At 41.5% G+C, this 16,124-nt stretch overlaps 1 protein-coding gene across 1 annotated transcript in view; it reads right to left on the minus strand.

The window, feature by feature from the left end:
- Window positions 1–4,589: 4,589 nt before the first annotated feature.
- Window positions 4,590–16,124, minus strand: part of MAP3K9 (mitogen-activated protein kinase kinase kinase 9) — a 53,535-nt gene continuing 42,000 nt past the window's right edge. Inside the window, exons 6-11 of the mRNA XM_054400266.1 lie at window positions 15,712–15,952; window positions 14,093–14,215; window positions 13,204–13,357; window positions 7,805–7,917; window positions 6,368–7,183; window positions 4,590–5,071 (exon numbers count right to left, since the gene is read on the minus strand). Of these exons, the coding sequence (XP_054256241.1) occupies window positions 4,590–5,071; window positions 6,368–7,183; window positions 7,805–7,917; window positions 13,204–13,357; window positions 14,093–14,215; window positions 15,712–15,952 (1,929 nt within the window). The remainder of the gene's footprint in view (window positions 5,072–6,367; window positions 7,184–7,804; window positions 7,918–13,203; window positions 13,358–14,092; window positions 14,216–15,711; window positions 15,953–16,124) is intronic.

Here is a 16,124-nt window from a genome sequence, read left to right on the forward strand (position 1 = left end):
GTTAGAAAGCAGTAAGTACTTTTACCAAGAAGAATGGCTTCAAAAAACTAAAGAAACAAGCTCACTAGTATTAGCTTTAAAAAAAATAAAAACTTTCAGAACTACCAGGCTACCACTGAATTTTGGGATATAGTATCTGGTTTGCTTCCATACAGCTAATGGGACTCCAGCTCCCATATTCATCCCACAGAGACAAATTAAACTTCAAATGAAGCTAAGTTTGAGATAGAAAGGTGACTCACAACAGAAGGTTTCCTGTCATTTTCTGTTCAACAGAACACTCCAGATGGCAAAGACTTTTCTTTAATTGACTATTACTGCCTCACCTTCAACAGAGTGAGAGGTATCCAGCTTCGTAACAAACTGAAGCAACACCTCTATGCAGTATTGACCATGTGGTCTTAAAATAACAGCATGCTATGAAGAAGAAGACAACTATTCCCTTTCCTAGAGGTACAGAAAACTACACATCATAACAGCACACCAGAACACAACAGGTCTTTCTACATCAATAATGAAAAATTCACTTGGAAAATACTCATTTTGTTAGAAAACCATTACAGAAAGAATATTTTCACTGAGGTTCCCTGCCCCATACTGAATATCAAGCCACTGCAATAGTAATATGCAGAAAAACACAACGAAACCAAACCAAGCAAACAAAAAAACGCCCACCAAACTATAAAAAGTTACATTCACACCTCTGAAGAGAACTGAAAAGACGTATGATCAACTTGCTGGCAAAACAGAGTATGGTGCAGTCCACAGACTTTGGCAGGGGGGTTGGACCCGATGATCTCTGGAGGTCCCTTCCAACCTCTAATGTACTGTGACACTGTGATAATCCATAACTATTATGGCATTAGTTTTGACACAAAGCTTTCTTCTCCCTACCCATCCTACACTTGATTTCTGTGAAACCAGTAGAAATTTAACCAAAAAAGTGTCATTTTTTTGCACTGGTTGCTATCTCTGCTTTCCCCCCAGTTTCATAGGAAAACCAAACAGGATACAAAGGGAGCACATTTTGAACGCCTGAAAACTTTTTTCTATTTCCTAAGCCAGCACACCAGTTATATTAATTAGTGATACATACCGACAGATGATTATTTCCAGACCAGAAATTTTAATGCTATTACTATCAGTTAAAAAAAAAAAATATTGTCACTTCCTCTTTGTGAGCCCTATAACTACTTTAAGACATTTTCCCATTCTTTTGTCATTATGTTTTAGACTGCTTAGTGATTTGGGGCTCTCAAGTTTTACCTTTTTCTAACTTCCCCTCCCCCCCAAAAGAAGGGGAGGGGAGGGGAGGATTTATTTTATTCAGGTATTTGGGAACAAATACATTTGTAATTTTTTTTTTTAATAGCAAGATTTTCACCATCTTCCTCAAGAACACTGCTAGAAAGTTATGTCAATCGGTATTCTGAAACATGCATCTCCCTGACAAATGGGAATACCATTAACCAGCAGAGAAAAAAAATAAATAAATTTGTGAGCTAACAGGTTCATATCTCCTCAGTACCACAGTGAAGCACTCCTTTGGAAATTTAGAACACCTCAGCTCCCACAATTGGGACTAAAAAATGCTACAGGTTAAGAAAGGAGATAAATCAAGCCAGAATGGGATCCAGGGATGCAGGGAGAGCTAACTTAAACATGCACATAGCCTCTGGGCCTCAGGAAATCAGCTGCAACATCTTTTGGGATGCATGAGGTAAAGCACCAGACAATGCTTTGCCTTGAGAGCCCCCCTCTGCCTGTCAAAAAACATCTCTCACCATTTGCTAAAACCAATAGCTTGCTTTCTACAACAGATTCCTCTTGCCTGATACCTCAGGTTAGCCACAGGGCTCCCTACTGGAGGACAGCTCCTGGCCAGTGCTCAAAGACTACCTTATTTTATTTCACATGCTAGATTCAATAATCTTCATTGATGCAGCAATGTCCATTCAGTGTCAGGGAAAATGCTCTTTCGAGCTGAGTACTTCTAATAGGTCAGCTACACAGCACTTCCAAAAAGTGATTATCTAAAAGAAAGAGGGTTTGATACTTCATCCTCAACTTCACTAAGCAAAAGAGGTGACAGACCAGCTTGGCTTTACAACTGTCCTGCCTGCTGAGAACTCAACAGAAACTTTACAGTTGACTCAACTTACAGTTGAGTTGGCAATTGGCCAACTATCAGAAAGTTTAATGGGCTAAGTTAAACAATGTGTTACCTAGAAAGGTAGCTTCCCATTCCACACAAGTGAATGGATTTTAAACATTCCTGTTCAAATGGAGCTATTCCAGGCAACATCTTCACAGAGCAGATGATGATTCCTATGACATTTTTAATGATACTTTTTGGACAGAAAACTGCATTTCAGATCCAGTTTTGCTTCAGACTTTTTAAAGTGGTTAGGGCGACTATGGAAAGTCAATAGTTACAATCTGCTGCTTTTAAGCCTCTGATAGAGCCTCTGACTAGGCTTTCCTTGAGTTGGACAAATGCTTAAAGGTCTGCATTAAATAAAGAAGTGTAAATTTTCTTTTTAAAGTATCTTAGCCCCACATGTGAATACCTTGCCTACATAGTCAACAGCCTATCCAGCTAGTGTAGCATCATAAGGCTACATCTGGAGCATTCACTGGGGAAGGCAACAAAAACATAAATATTTTTCATGGAATGTAACAAACAAGAAATGTGTGATCATTGTACATGAAAACATATAGCAATTGCTTGAAAAAAGGGTGCACTTGACTAATGCCAATATGTTTGGTTTAGCCCTCAAACAATGAAAATCCTTAAGTAAAGTACTTCCCCACACATGCTGGTTTTTAAGATCAGGTTACAAACATCTGAGCTCTCTGTGCTGCAAGACAGCTGCAAGAAAGTATTTGGCTACACTGCCCTCCAACAGGACTGGACTGCCCTAACAGGTTGAGCATTGCATCACCAGCACTGTCAAATCAGTTGTTTGCACCCAAACAGTCTGTAGGTTAGCAAGGTGAGCACAGATCTGTACAAAAAGAGTGCACAGATATGCTGTACCCTGCAATAATGCAAACTGTCCTGTTACACTCATATAAAGGCCACATCCCTTATTTATAATGCTGAAAGTGGGAAAGGGTGAAGCTCTGACTGAAGCCAGTGAGGTATACCTGCAGAGGCACAGACGCTTGCAGTCTCTGTACAGAAAGCCATGAGCATCAGCACACCCTATTTCTGTGACTTCCTCCTTCAAGACAGGGGTCTGTTCTTGCTCCAGTTAGGAGTTTTCACATATTTGCAGAGGAATAAAGTTTTACATGTCTGTAGTGCCTTTCACTCCAAGATCTTAAAGGATTTTATACTTATTACATAAGTTCCAACCCCTCCCGCTGTGAGGTAGGTATTATTCCTATTATTTACAGATGGGGAAATTCAGGCACAGAGGTTACATTATTTGCCCAAGGTCACACAGTGAGTCAGTGGCAAAATAAAACAGAATCCAGATATTTTAACTCCTGTCTGCACAATCCAACTACTGACAAACCTCAATTTCAGAAGAGCCTTAAACAAGTATCAGTGTGCATGAGAAGAGTCTTGGATTTCAAGGGCCACTTCTAAAAGCTTATGAAAGGAGGAAAAACAGGAAGAAAAAAAACCAAACAACAAAACATAGAACAGCATGAAGGGACATTTAACTTACTTCTGCAAGCCAACACAGCTTTAAACAAAGCTCCTATTAATTCCCTTCCCAAAGCTGAGGCAGCTTGATTAGGAGCCTCAAATACAAGGGGAAGAAGAGGAGGCTGATAGAATCAAAGATTGAAACAAAAAAGCAAGCCAGCGTGAACAGCCGTACCACAAGCCTTCATCTTTTTGAAAGCACAGGGATGTAGAAAACAGGGCTGAGAAGGACCTCAAGAGATCACTGAAGTCCATCCAACCTGCCTTGAAGCCAGGACCAACTACACCTGCTTGTTCCGAACAGCCTAGTTAGTTAGTCTGCTCTCAGTGGAGATGCCATGCCCTTCCTCTGCAATCTGTTCCACCTTGCACAATCACGCAAGCAAAAGAGGACAATTGACTCTAAGATGGCTACTTCTGCTCCTTCAGTGGGGGTACCATGATTCCCAGGCCTATCTAATGATCTGAATACATTTCAGAGAAGGTAATCTCCAGATAGTTACTTGTTTCTGTTCTGGACTCCTTGGGAAAACATCAAACACTGCTGTCTGCTGTAGTGTAATATTAGTTTTGAAAATACTGATTAATGCCAGGATAGATACCAATATACTTACTCCAAGTGCCAAATCCTACAAGGTCAGTAACAAAGACTTTGATATGATAATTTTAGCTCATTGCAGATTCAAACTGCAGTAATAGGGCAGGGAAGACTACAGAAAAACCCCACAGCAAAAGTCAGCAGCTCAGAGTTGCCGAGTTTCATCCAACTGCAGACAAAAATCAGGCAGCTGAACAACACAACTTCAGCAGAGGCAGCACCATATGATCTCTGTAGCATCCCTCCATCTCATCTGTCTTCAAAGTGCATTCTCAGTGCAAAAAGTAGGACTGAATTTAGAAGGGCTCACCATCCCCAGTGGATTTCATACTAAGACCAGAATTCTTGCTTGAGTTCATATGCTGCAGCTTTGTGTGTGTTAAGTTCACTTCTGCATAGTGGAATGGTGCTGTCCTGGCTCTGCCCTTCAGCATCTATGTCCAACAGTGTCCGCTCCTCTACAGGAAGGCCCACCTGGAAAGGAAGCAGTGCAGGCAGTCCAGGTCTCTCTTCTACAGTGCTGCTGCTACTAGCAAAACAAGAGTCCAGATTGCTTGGAGTATCAGTACTTGAACTGTTGGCAGAAGATTCACCCTTGGCATTGCTGGGTGACACAAACCACCAGGGATCGAGCCGCTGCCGACTGGCTGCAGGACGTGGCCGGGGCAGGAACTCCAGTGTCTTGGGTCTTTCCAGTGTGGGGTCCTGCTGTGCATTCCATCGTCTTGGGGTTGGAGGAAAAACAAGGTTGGGGTCTGGCAGGCGAGGGACCTCATTGGGATCTCTACTTGGACTAGGTGTTTTTAATACACCTATCCAAAACAGAGGATGTAAAAGAAGAGGGAAACATGTTAGATGTCACTGCTCGATGGTTCCAACAGATCTTAGTTTATCGTATGCACACAGTGATAACATTTTCAAAGCAGAAAGCCTCTATTCAGAATCACCAAACTCCGTATCTTTAATATTACATCAACCTGAAGTGAACAACTGACTTCTTTGTGCCTACACCACTCTCAACACTTGGCAAGACACCTGTTTCACTGACCTGGGACAAGCAGCAAGTTTTGTTCATTCTCTCCTTTTCTTCAATTTTCAGATTGGAGAGTATGGATTTAACCTCTTACCAGAGGTGAGGACTCCCCAGATTGCTCAGGGGGCCCATCACCTATTCACTCAAATGGATGAGCAAGACACTTGCACAGCAGCATGTGACACTCGTTTGCTAGCAAGCAGGATTAACTTCCTGGAAGTGCCAATTAATACTACCTACTGTGGATGCTTTCTGCTTGTTTTTTGTTTAGGGGTAGAGTATGGTGCTTAGTCTGGGTGTTGTTTTCATGTAGATTTGGTTTGTTCGTTTGGATTTTTTGTTGTTGCTTTTTTCTATAAACAACAGAATTTTTAAATTTTCATGAATACCATTTTAATGAGTATTCTCAGCTGCATTAGCCCACATTTTACTGCAGACTGCCATTCAACAGAAAACCTCATATTTTGTTTTACCACTGGGAAAAATCTAATTAAATCAGACTTTAATTTATTATTCTGGTCCTTTTTTTTCTCTGAATTACTAGGGCAAGAAAACAAGAAGGCTTTTTTTTTTTTATGTTAACAAGTCACAGCCATTCCTAAAGATCCCAACAACAAGAACACCACCTACCCAGGAAGGTACCTCTTGCTTGCAAAGTAGTAAGAGCAAAAGTGGCACAGCCCCAAACTGCTTTAGAGATCCAGTCTTCATTGTCTTAAAGATCACAATTTACTTAAAAACCATAGCAGCAATATAAAGAAGCTTATAAAGGTAATAGAGATGGAATCTCAAGGAACTGCTAAAAATGCACAATAATTGTACCATCTTGATCTAAGACCAATATGCCTCTGCCTCACAGACCAGCAGAGCAGAGAGAGCTCCTCAAGGCAGAGCTGCTGGACCATTACTGGGTTATTTTGTTCATTACTTGTGTAAAGATGGCACCCATAAGCTCTTCCTGTGGGCTGGCCATCACAACAGATGCTGCGTAAGCAACACGTTTACTTCCTAACAAGTAATCATACTGGTTGGGTCTTTGATCTGAAGAGGAAAAGGAAGATGGCTGAAAACCTACCTGCTCCCAGTGCTCCACTTAAACAGCTACTGGAAGGGCATCCACTGGTTGGGCACCCATTGACAACTAGTCCATTCCCTTTGATGGCCCCATCAGAAGGGGTGCGCCTGTGCCCGCTTTGCTGGGTGTGGGAAGAGACCGTCACATGCGTGGGAGTCAGGGACTGGTGGGGGTCTTGTTTGAACCTCTCAATCTGGACATTGACTAGTGGGTTGGTAATGGCTGGCAAGGGAGCCTTGACAGTCACTGGGCTGACAGGCATTTCATACACCACAATCTCATCACTGTCTGAGCGCAGCAGGGACCGAGTGGAATTACATTCGGAAATGGAAGACAGGGAAAGAAGGGTGAGGGATGTGGATGGCTCGCCTAGCAACAACATAGGATCCTCCTTCCTGAAGATCTTTCGGGAAGGTGGACTAGTGCTCCTGCGTGGGCGGCCAGCTCGCTGGAAAATGCTGTCACGCTTCTTCTTCTCTTCCTTGGGTGCCTCCGGCTCCTCCTCAATCAGCAGCTGACACTTCCCTGCTTCTAACAGATCAAACCCCAGGCCTGCAGCAGCCAGCACTGCTCCACAGCCAAGCAATGCAACCTCACATCGCTTGTGGTGGGAGCCACTACGTTTGAGGCTGTTGGTGGGTGTCAGCTGTGGGGTACTAGTAGCAGAGTTCACAGGGGTGGACTCCTCATTGGCATCACTAGAAGGGCCATCCCAGTCTTCATTCTTCTGAAATGGGATGCAGAGGTAAGACTGATTGTGCCCTGGTGAAGGGTGCACTTTGCCCTCCCCATTAAGACATTCACTGTCTTCATCATCTGGAAAGCAAATGGAAACAGATGCTGCATTAACACAACATCTTCACTGACAAACAGACACAAAAATAAGCTTCTCAGATGATGTGACTGTCCTCACTGTAAGCTCATTCATCAACTGCCAAAAACTCACAGGCTATTGTCCCCAAAGCAGATAGGCAGGACGAAGCAACTGGAAACCTTATTAAAGTGGAAGAAATTGGTGATACAGTGACTTATTTGGGATAAAATGCAAAACATTTGATCTACACCTCAGCTACTTATAGAGTAAATTTATGTTTGGGAGTGAGGAGCAAAAGATAGGAAAATTCTCTCCTTGCAAGTTCAGGTGTAACCATGCTGCAGATCTATCCTTAACCAGAAAGGAACTGAGAGGTAACATGAACCTAGAAAGGAATTGAGAAACTTGTTAGCTTGACAGGTAAGAAGCACAAGCAGAAAGGTGAACAGAAATAAATCCAGAAGGAGAAAAAAAAATTACTTCACAACAAATAAAAGAAAAACTTACACCACCAAAATGAAAACATTGCTGTAAGGTACCAAGTGAAGGTCAGGAAAGGAGAGGTTTATTCAAATGTGAATGGAAGCCAGGATAAGAATATAAAGCTCAGGGAATTCCTTTACCTATCTCTGCTAAGCTGGTGAATCCTGGAAAAGCAGGTGCAGTTCTCTGGATCTTGCCAAGGTTTGGTGCACTGGATGACCACTGTTTGTATCCTTCTACCAGAGCTTTCAGACTGAAATAGTAGAAATGGGAGAAAATATACCATGTGCACAACTAAATTTCATTTCCCCTTCTATATTCTCTATTGCTTTACTTAGGCTATACATGTATCACAAATTAACTACATAAAAGTTGAAGTCCTCCCATAGCCAGACATTTTGCAACATCTTTACAACACCTTAAAAACAATTAATGTCAAAGTCCCTTTCTCATTTGTTACACTATGGCAGTCAAAAGGCCTCTGCTGATAATCAACAGCTATGAATACAGAATAATAGAAACCATCACAAAACCCAGATGAAATGTTTTCTGTTTAAACCAAAGCAAAATCTACCATGGCAGGCAAAAATCCAAAGTGCTCAGCAGGAGGAGAGAAAAAAGATCTTCAAAAACCTTTCTGTATGAAATACAAATGAACAAGGCAAGTCAAAGATCACTCAGTGGGACAATAATATGCTAAAGTCATTGTAACAGCAGAGTCATGCCTCTGTATTATAAATCCAAAGCCAAATATTTCACCACTGATGAAAACACTGCACTCAAGTGCAGATAGTTAAAAGCATAAGTTCTAGATTATGAAGAGGTAACTAAAATCACAAATCATGTCATTATTTCTTCCACAAGAAAAACCCAAACCTCACAAGAACAAATGAAAAACCCAACACCAAATCCCCACTTTGGCTGCCTTTAAAGATATGTCAGCAAGCACCTGAATTCCTTAGTAGTCTCCATGCACAAATATTCATTACTGTCATCCTTCTTGTTCCCTGCAGTATTCTAATTGCATCAGAAAACTTTAGTAAGCAGCATAACTTTATGACCTATCAACACTCAAAGTTTTGTTGTTCAGTTATTAATATAGTCTGAACTGGGAGATTTCCGTTGCCTTTCTCCAAACTCCCATGTGAAGCACATCACAGTGTTGGTGAAAAGCTAACACACGCTTAGGGTACGTAGAAATTGAATGAAAGGGGTTTGAAAGATCTGTGGATAGTCTGAATGACCTCAACTGCACACACAAGAGTATCAACTTCTTACTGAAAGAACCAAAAACTTAAAGGAGATGAGACCTCTTCCAGCTCCATTACTGACTTGCACTGTTCAATCCTTCCCTTACAGAGAAAGAAGGATATGAACATAGAGAAGTTCTCATTCGTGATCGTTATTTTCCACCAGAATCACTCTGCATTTGTAAGATGGCTTTCATTGCAGGATTACAAAGTTACAGGAGGATTTTTTGCCTTGGTATGTATTTTTCCTCTATTCTGTACCTAACCAGGATGCCCTACTTGTCACCAAACTATATTGCTTTATCAAGGTCCAAGGTCTAAACTTGATTCAGCACATATTGTGATGGTTGATAGCCATGCTGTAAAAATTGCACTAAGAGTATCCTGTGCAGTTCTCAGCTTCCTTGGAAGTTCATCATTTTCTCCCATCATCAACCATTCTGGCATATATGGTACCCTGTTATGAACTTGAACCCAGACAGCACAATGCTGAACCCTACGTGTCAAGACAGATGACTGCATGGTTTCACAACAGAGGTGCAATTCAGTGTGTGGGTCTGTTCTGATCCATTCTCTCCATACTATACTCAGCTATGTAACACAACCCACCAAATAATGAGTGTTGTATCTAAATTATCCTTGTGTACAACATGCATAGGTAGGATAAGTACTTATAAACAGAGCTGTATGTAAAGGGAAAGCTGGTGAGTAAAAACACATTAGCACTGCGGTCACCTCCAAACCCAAAGGTCAAAACTCTTACAATATGGGTAGGAGACTATAGAGGAAGAGATTTCAGTGGTGCTGGGAAAACATTCTCTGCTCTGTATATGCAGAGACAGCAAATTTAAAAGTGATAGGCAGCAGTAATCTTCAGTTAGCCTTCACTTTACAGTCACATTTATCTGGGAATATCTGGTCTTGAGAATTGCCCTTTACTGTACAGTAGGGCACATCAACTTAGTTTGCTTCCTTGTGGCTTCTCAGAGCAACCTCCCCTTGCAGAAAACAGGCTGAAGATTTGCTCTTACTGACAAAGAGCAGCTCAGTCTAAGCAGAAAGATAAATAGCTACTAGAATAATTTCAAGGCCTGCTATATTTGCCTCAAGGTTATAAAATCTTCATCCTTTCTTTTCCTATTTTGCACCTCCTCCCTTGTCTCCCAAATTACAAGCAGACCCCGAAGACCCATGCAGAGGATAGCTGCACATCCTCTTAAATGAGACAGTAGTATGCATCTGAAAACAATTCAAAACATGCCTAATTAAAGTACATTCCTACTACAGCAGTATTACCTGTTACTGCTTCAAGGAAAGATCTACTGCAATGATTTGAAAGCACTAGCATCAAAATTATTTCAGTCATCAGTCTGTCAATTCGGGAACCTAGAGACTTTTTATTACGTTGGACCCGATGATCTCTTGAGGTCCCATCCAACCTCTAACCCCAGGCAGCACTACAGCTGGGGTCTGAGTGACCAGCCAGACAGAAATGGATCTGGGGGTACTGATAGACAGATAGCTGAAAATCAGCCAGCAGTGTGCCCAGGTGGCCAAGAAGGCCAATGGCATCCTGGCCTGCATCAAGAATAGGGTGATCAACAGGAGCAGGGAGGTCATTGTGCCCCTGTACTCAGCACTGGTTAGGCCGCACCTTGAGTACTGTGTCCAGTTCTGGGCCCCTCAGTTTAAGAAGGACATTGAGATACTTGAATGTGTCCAGAGAAGGGCAATGAGGCTGGGGAGAGGCCTCGAACACAAGCCCTACAAGGAGAGGCTGAAGGAGCTGGGACTGTTTAGCCTGAAGAAGAAGAGGCTCAGGGGTGACTTCATTGCTGTCTACAACTACCTGAAGGGAGGTTGTAGCCAGGAGGGGGTTGGTCTCTTATCCCAGGCAACCGGCACCAGAACAAGAGTGCACAGTCTCAAGCTGCACCAGGGGAGGTTTAGGCTCGAGGTGAGAAGAAAGTTCTTCATGGAGAGAGTTGTTAGACGTTGGAATGTGCTGCCCAGGGAGGTGGTGGAGTCACTGTCCCTAGAGGTGTTCAAGAGGGGACTGGATGTGGCACTTGGTGACATGGTTTAGTAGTCATGAGGTCTTGGGTGACAGGTTGGACTTTCATGATCCTTGAGGTCTTTTCCAAACTTATTGATTCTGTGATTCTGTAACATACTGTGATACCTGTAATCTATTTACATTAAATAACAGGAAGGTTATTACTATCTGTTGTATTATCGTTGATCTACTTCTCTGTTGTCTTTTTCTACTGGGAGGTCAAAAGCACCTCCATACAACTGTAAGATGGCCTCTCCAGTGTCTCAATACCATACTGTAACATCCTGTTAAGACATTAATACTGTCATGAATTAGGAGTGTCTGTTCTCAGACTCAGGTCTAATTAGCTTGCAAGATTTTAAGAGATAATTGCTAAAGGACTACCCCACCTCCAGCATAACCTTCTTTAAAAACCAGCATGAAAATGCCATAGTAACATACCATAAGGCAACAAGTGAACTGCCACAACACTGGTCCAACATAAAGCTTCATCCAGTCTCAGCAATTCAGCACAGCCACCTTCCGCTGCTGTGCATACTCCTTATGCTCAAAGACAAATGCTGAAGGGTGAATGATCACTGCACAACCTTTTCATTATTTGATGTGAATTATAGGACAGTATACTTGTACTAGAGAACTTCACTGCAATTGTTGCATAAATTTGGAATTATCTCATGTGGAGAATTCATGTAAAGTGATAAAAGTGATGAAGATTTCAGGTTCACTTGATCACCAAGTCATGTAAGCAGATGGAAGAGAAGCACTGCTGCTATCAGAACAAATGTTATGGAGAAGACTTGAACTAGACTTTCCTATCTTAAGTTTCTCTTTTCACTTTATCCCAATTTTTATTCCCCTACCCTCCAAAATTATTACTACAAAATATTAAAAATAGCAAGCACCCTATCATTTGAGTCACTAATGTTTATTCTAACTCTGTCCATCTAAACTAAAATCTGCAGTCTGCTGTGATCTCAGCAAAAAGCAGCAGCTGATTGTATGTTAACCTTACTGCTCTCTCAGCAATGTGATTCATGTTTCAGATACTCTGCAAAATGCCATCACTGTATTTATTGAGTCACCCTGGGAAAAGTGATGAATTCTATACAACATCTCAGTTGTAAAGGGAACAGGACAGTTTTAAAAGCAACTATCGTTAGCAAGCAGCTCCCAGAATTCTTAAAACAGGATTTGAAGGTAGAAATGTTTTTCTACCAGCTTCAATGATCTCCTGCTCTTTCATATAATTAATGAGTGTGAAGTGTGGCATCTGTTTTAATTCTGTAAAATGTTATACTCCACCTACAAAATAGGTAAAGCATAGGCAGGAGTTGAAGAAGCTTCCTCCACATTGCCTTGGTAATATGTCAAGGATACCTTTAAGGGAGAACACATTTGAATGTCATTAGAACACTAAGGTCAAGGCCATCTTGCATAAGACTGAAACAGTGATACACTATGTAAAGATCTATTTTACAGGAATTTCACAGCTGAGCACATAATCTTACAAATATATTATAACTATGTATTTTCTTTTCCCTGATAAAAAATATGGCAAGCCAAACTATCAGCAGAAAAAACTTCCAACTCCATTAAAAAAAAAAAAAATCACAAGGCATTCAAACCTCTCAGATGATCAAAATATTCCTATGTTGGAAACAGCACTCTGGCAATGATCCGTTGGAATCCTGGTATAAATAATTCAGAGGAGTACTAAAAAAGAAGCCAAAGAACAAGAATCTACAGAAACAGAGGTACAACCTGTATCTCTGCAAAAATCACATTCAGGATGTATTCACTCAAGGTACATGTGGTATGTGTCCTTTGCAAAAGCTTGAAGGGAAAATATTTGCCTGGCTCTATCAGATATTTTTTCAATAGTAACATTTAAGACAAGGAAAAAGCTAAGAATTGTAAAGCAGAAATAGTTTCAGATATGATATGAAACCACAGAAAGCTGAGTCTAAAAATAGAGACAAGCTAAGAGAGCCAGTTTTGCACAGTTAAGAACTACTGCTTACAAACAGACAGCACTGGGCAGTGCTGGACCTCTAGCAAGGGACTGAGCACAACACGCTTTGGTCATCTGTTCTGAATCTCTAACATCTCTGGTACAGCAAATAAGTTTGGAAACAGAAAAGTGTTGGCAAGAAGATAGGCAAATCTCCTGTAAGCCAACTCATAACCAGTTCTTAGAACCTGGAAACCAGAATGATTCCAGGACCTCTCTTACCCATCTTCTCCCGAACCCAGCTCCTTATGACAAAGTGAGCTTGGTCCCCAAGTGCGACCCTTTTTCTTTTGGCCTCTCTTCTCTTCCTCCTCTCCTTCTTCTTTCGGAAGGACTGAGCTCCGTCCCCATGTTTTACTGCTTTCAGCAGGAGTCACTTCACAAGTGGGAAGAACAGTGGAAAACGCAAAAGAAAAACAGATAAATAAATTTAAGAACTGGTTCCACAGCAAGAGAAAGAAAACAACATAAACTGGAACAGGAACAGTAATGACAACATCCTTTCAGGCTTCTTTCATAATTCTGACCATTAATCAACACAGATCTAATAACTAGATTCCCTCAAAATTAATACAGATAGGCTTCACAGCTTCATTCCATCACTGGTTTCTTTTAGAGCAACCAGTTGGATACCAGAGACATAGGTCGCGATACCCAATACAAACACTAAGCCTTAATTAATATCCCTTTCATACTTCTAATACATGCTTGTCTGCCTAATTCTGTTTTATTAGAGGAACAGTCTTTTCATGGCAAGTGCCTTTGGGTTTTTTCACTCACAGCAGTATCTTAATCCACATCAATAACATTTCCTGAATCTTTCTGCAAATTAGTATTTTTTAATTGACCTGTACAGCTAAGGAATGTATTTCCAATACAATCCGACAGCAAAATTTCAACAACTTGGGTAAGTTTTAGACTCCATAGAAGGTGATACTCTCCTCTGCCACCAATACACTCCAGTATTCTCTCTAAACGTGTACATGCAGGACACAAGACAAACAGTTATGAACTTTTTTTCCCAGTCCTGTCCTAGATATGGAATCTTGGCATCTTACCACGCAGACAGACCGCACATTTCCAATATTCAATACTACATTTTGCTCCTTACACTGTATGGCCCTGAGTCTGGGAATAATGGTAGGACTTGCAGGAGGACTGGAGCAGCTACTGATCAAGCTTTTCCTTTTATCCATCGTTGGAGAAGCCTGCACAGTGAATTTATGCTGGAAATCTGTTTACCAAAAGAAAAAGAAAAAAATAAGAACAAAAGCTGAAAGGTACAGTTAACATTCTTTTTTTTTTCAGTATAAAAAACCCAAAGATACGATAATTCATGGTAACTTTCAAAGTGTGCAATTTACATAGGATCTCTATAAAAATGATGTTTAACAGCTAATTGCTATCCTCTCATCATACACAGTTACTTCAGAACAAAGATGTGTGCTCACACTCACAAAGGTACATCTTCTTACTGTATGTGAGCTACATACACATACACACACAGACCTGTGTGTTGACTGACATTCACGCCAAAGTATATCCGTGTATAAATTCCTTTCACTGTATCACCATTTTTTAAGCTAAGCAAAGCCACTAGCAACAGGTGTTTGTAGACCTCAAGAAAGGCACACTTAACATGCACATTTTATCACCAGTGCTCTTCTGAATGGCAAATCTCTTGCAGAAAACAATGAATATAGTGCAAAGCATCATCCTTGATATAGTGATGAACCTTAGGTGATTTACAAAATCCACACTTCTGTTCTTTTACACATTTGTGTCTCCATTATAGAATCTGCAGGAATGCTAAGAATTCAGTATTTCTTTAAATTGCAAAAAATCCAGTAGATCACAGAATCACAGAATGCTAGAGGTTGGAAGAGACCTCCAGAGATCATGGAGTCCAACCCCCCACCAGAGCAGGATCACCTATGGTAGTCTGCACAGGAATGCATCCGGGCAGGTTTTGAAAGTCTCCAGAGAAGGAAACTCCACAACCCCCCTGGACATCCTGTTCCAGTGCTCTCTCACCCTCACTGTAAAGAAGGTCCTCCTCATGTTGAGGTGAAGCCTTCTATGTTCGCATTTGCATCCATTTTAACTTGTCTTATTACTGCGCACCACCAAAAAGAGATTGGCCCCATCAACTTGACACCCACCCCTCAGATATTTATAAACATTGATCAGATCCCCTCTGTCTTCTCTTCTCAAGACTAAACAGCCCCAGGTCTCTCAGTCTCTATTCACAGGTGAGATGTTCAAGTCCCCCAGTCATCTTTATGGCTCTCTGTTGGCCTCTCTTGAGCAGATCCCTGTCACTCTTGAATTGGGGAGTCCAAAATTGGACACCATACTCCAGGTGTGGTCTCACCAGGGCACAGTAGAGGGGGAGAAGATAATGGTTTCTGCTGCATTATTATGTAAAGCATTCCCAGAGCAAGAACTTACATCATTTCTTATGTATATCACTTGTTAATTTGGTCCTTTTGAGTATTAACATGTTAAACTGTAACACCAACATTTTCACCATGAAGCATATACAGCCACTGACTAACAAACTTCTAACATCTCAAATTTACTTTAGGCCTTCATACTTGGGACTTTGGGGAATGCTAGCCACAAGAGTATCAAATTTAATTTCATGATGCATAAGCATCAGTGAAAGAGAGCTTTCGAAGCCACAGGTTCACCTGTTCCTCCCATTTCACAGACTAACAGGCCACCAACCTGAAGGCAGGCTGATATGATTGCCATCTTTTAACTTGAGCCGGCTCCTCTTGAACTTCCCCATGCGTTTCTTCACCCGAGGCTTCTCCTGACACAGCTGGTGGATGATGATGTTGAGCTCCCGTTCCAGGATGTCAATCTCACGTTCTGCCAGCTCCTGCTCCCTCCGGCGCAGCAACTCCTCATGGTTCTTCTGTTCAACAGCAGCACGACTCAGCTCTTCTTCCCATGTGCGCAGCTCCTGTGGGGAGATAAGGAAGGAGAAATGAAAAGCTACCTTGTGACTTGTGGGTTAAGACTGACATTACCTCTTCTGAAAGCATAACAGCAGTGCAATGACTTGTACTCACAACACTGCTAGCACCACTGTTTACAGGCTCAGCTGAAAGCCAAAATCCTAAAATGATCCTGTG

This window comes from Indicator indicator, chromosome 4, assembly GCF_027791375.1.
Source record: "Indicator indicator isolate 239-I01 chromosome 4, UM_Iind_1.1, whole genome shotgun sequence".
Classification (NCBI taxonomy): domain Eukaryota; kingdom Metazoa; phylum Chordata; class Aves; order Piciformes; family Indicatoridae; genus Indicator; species Indicator indicator.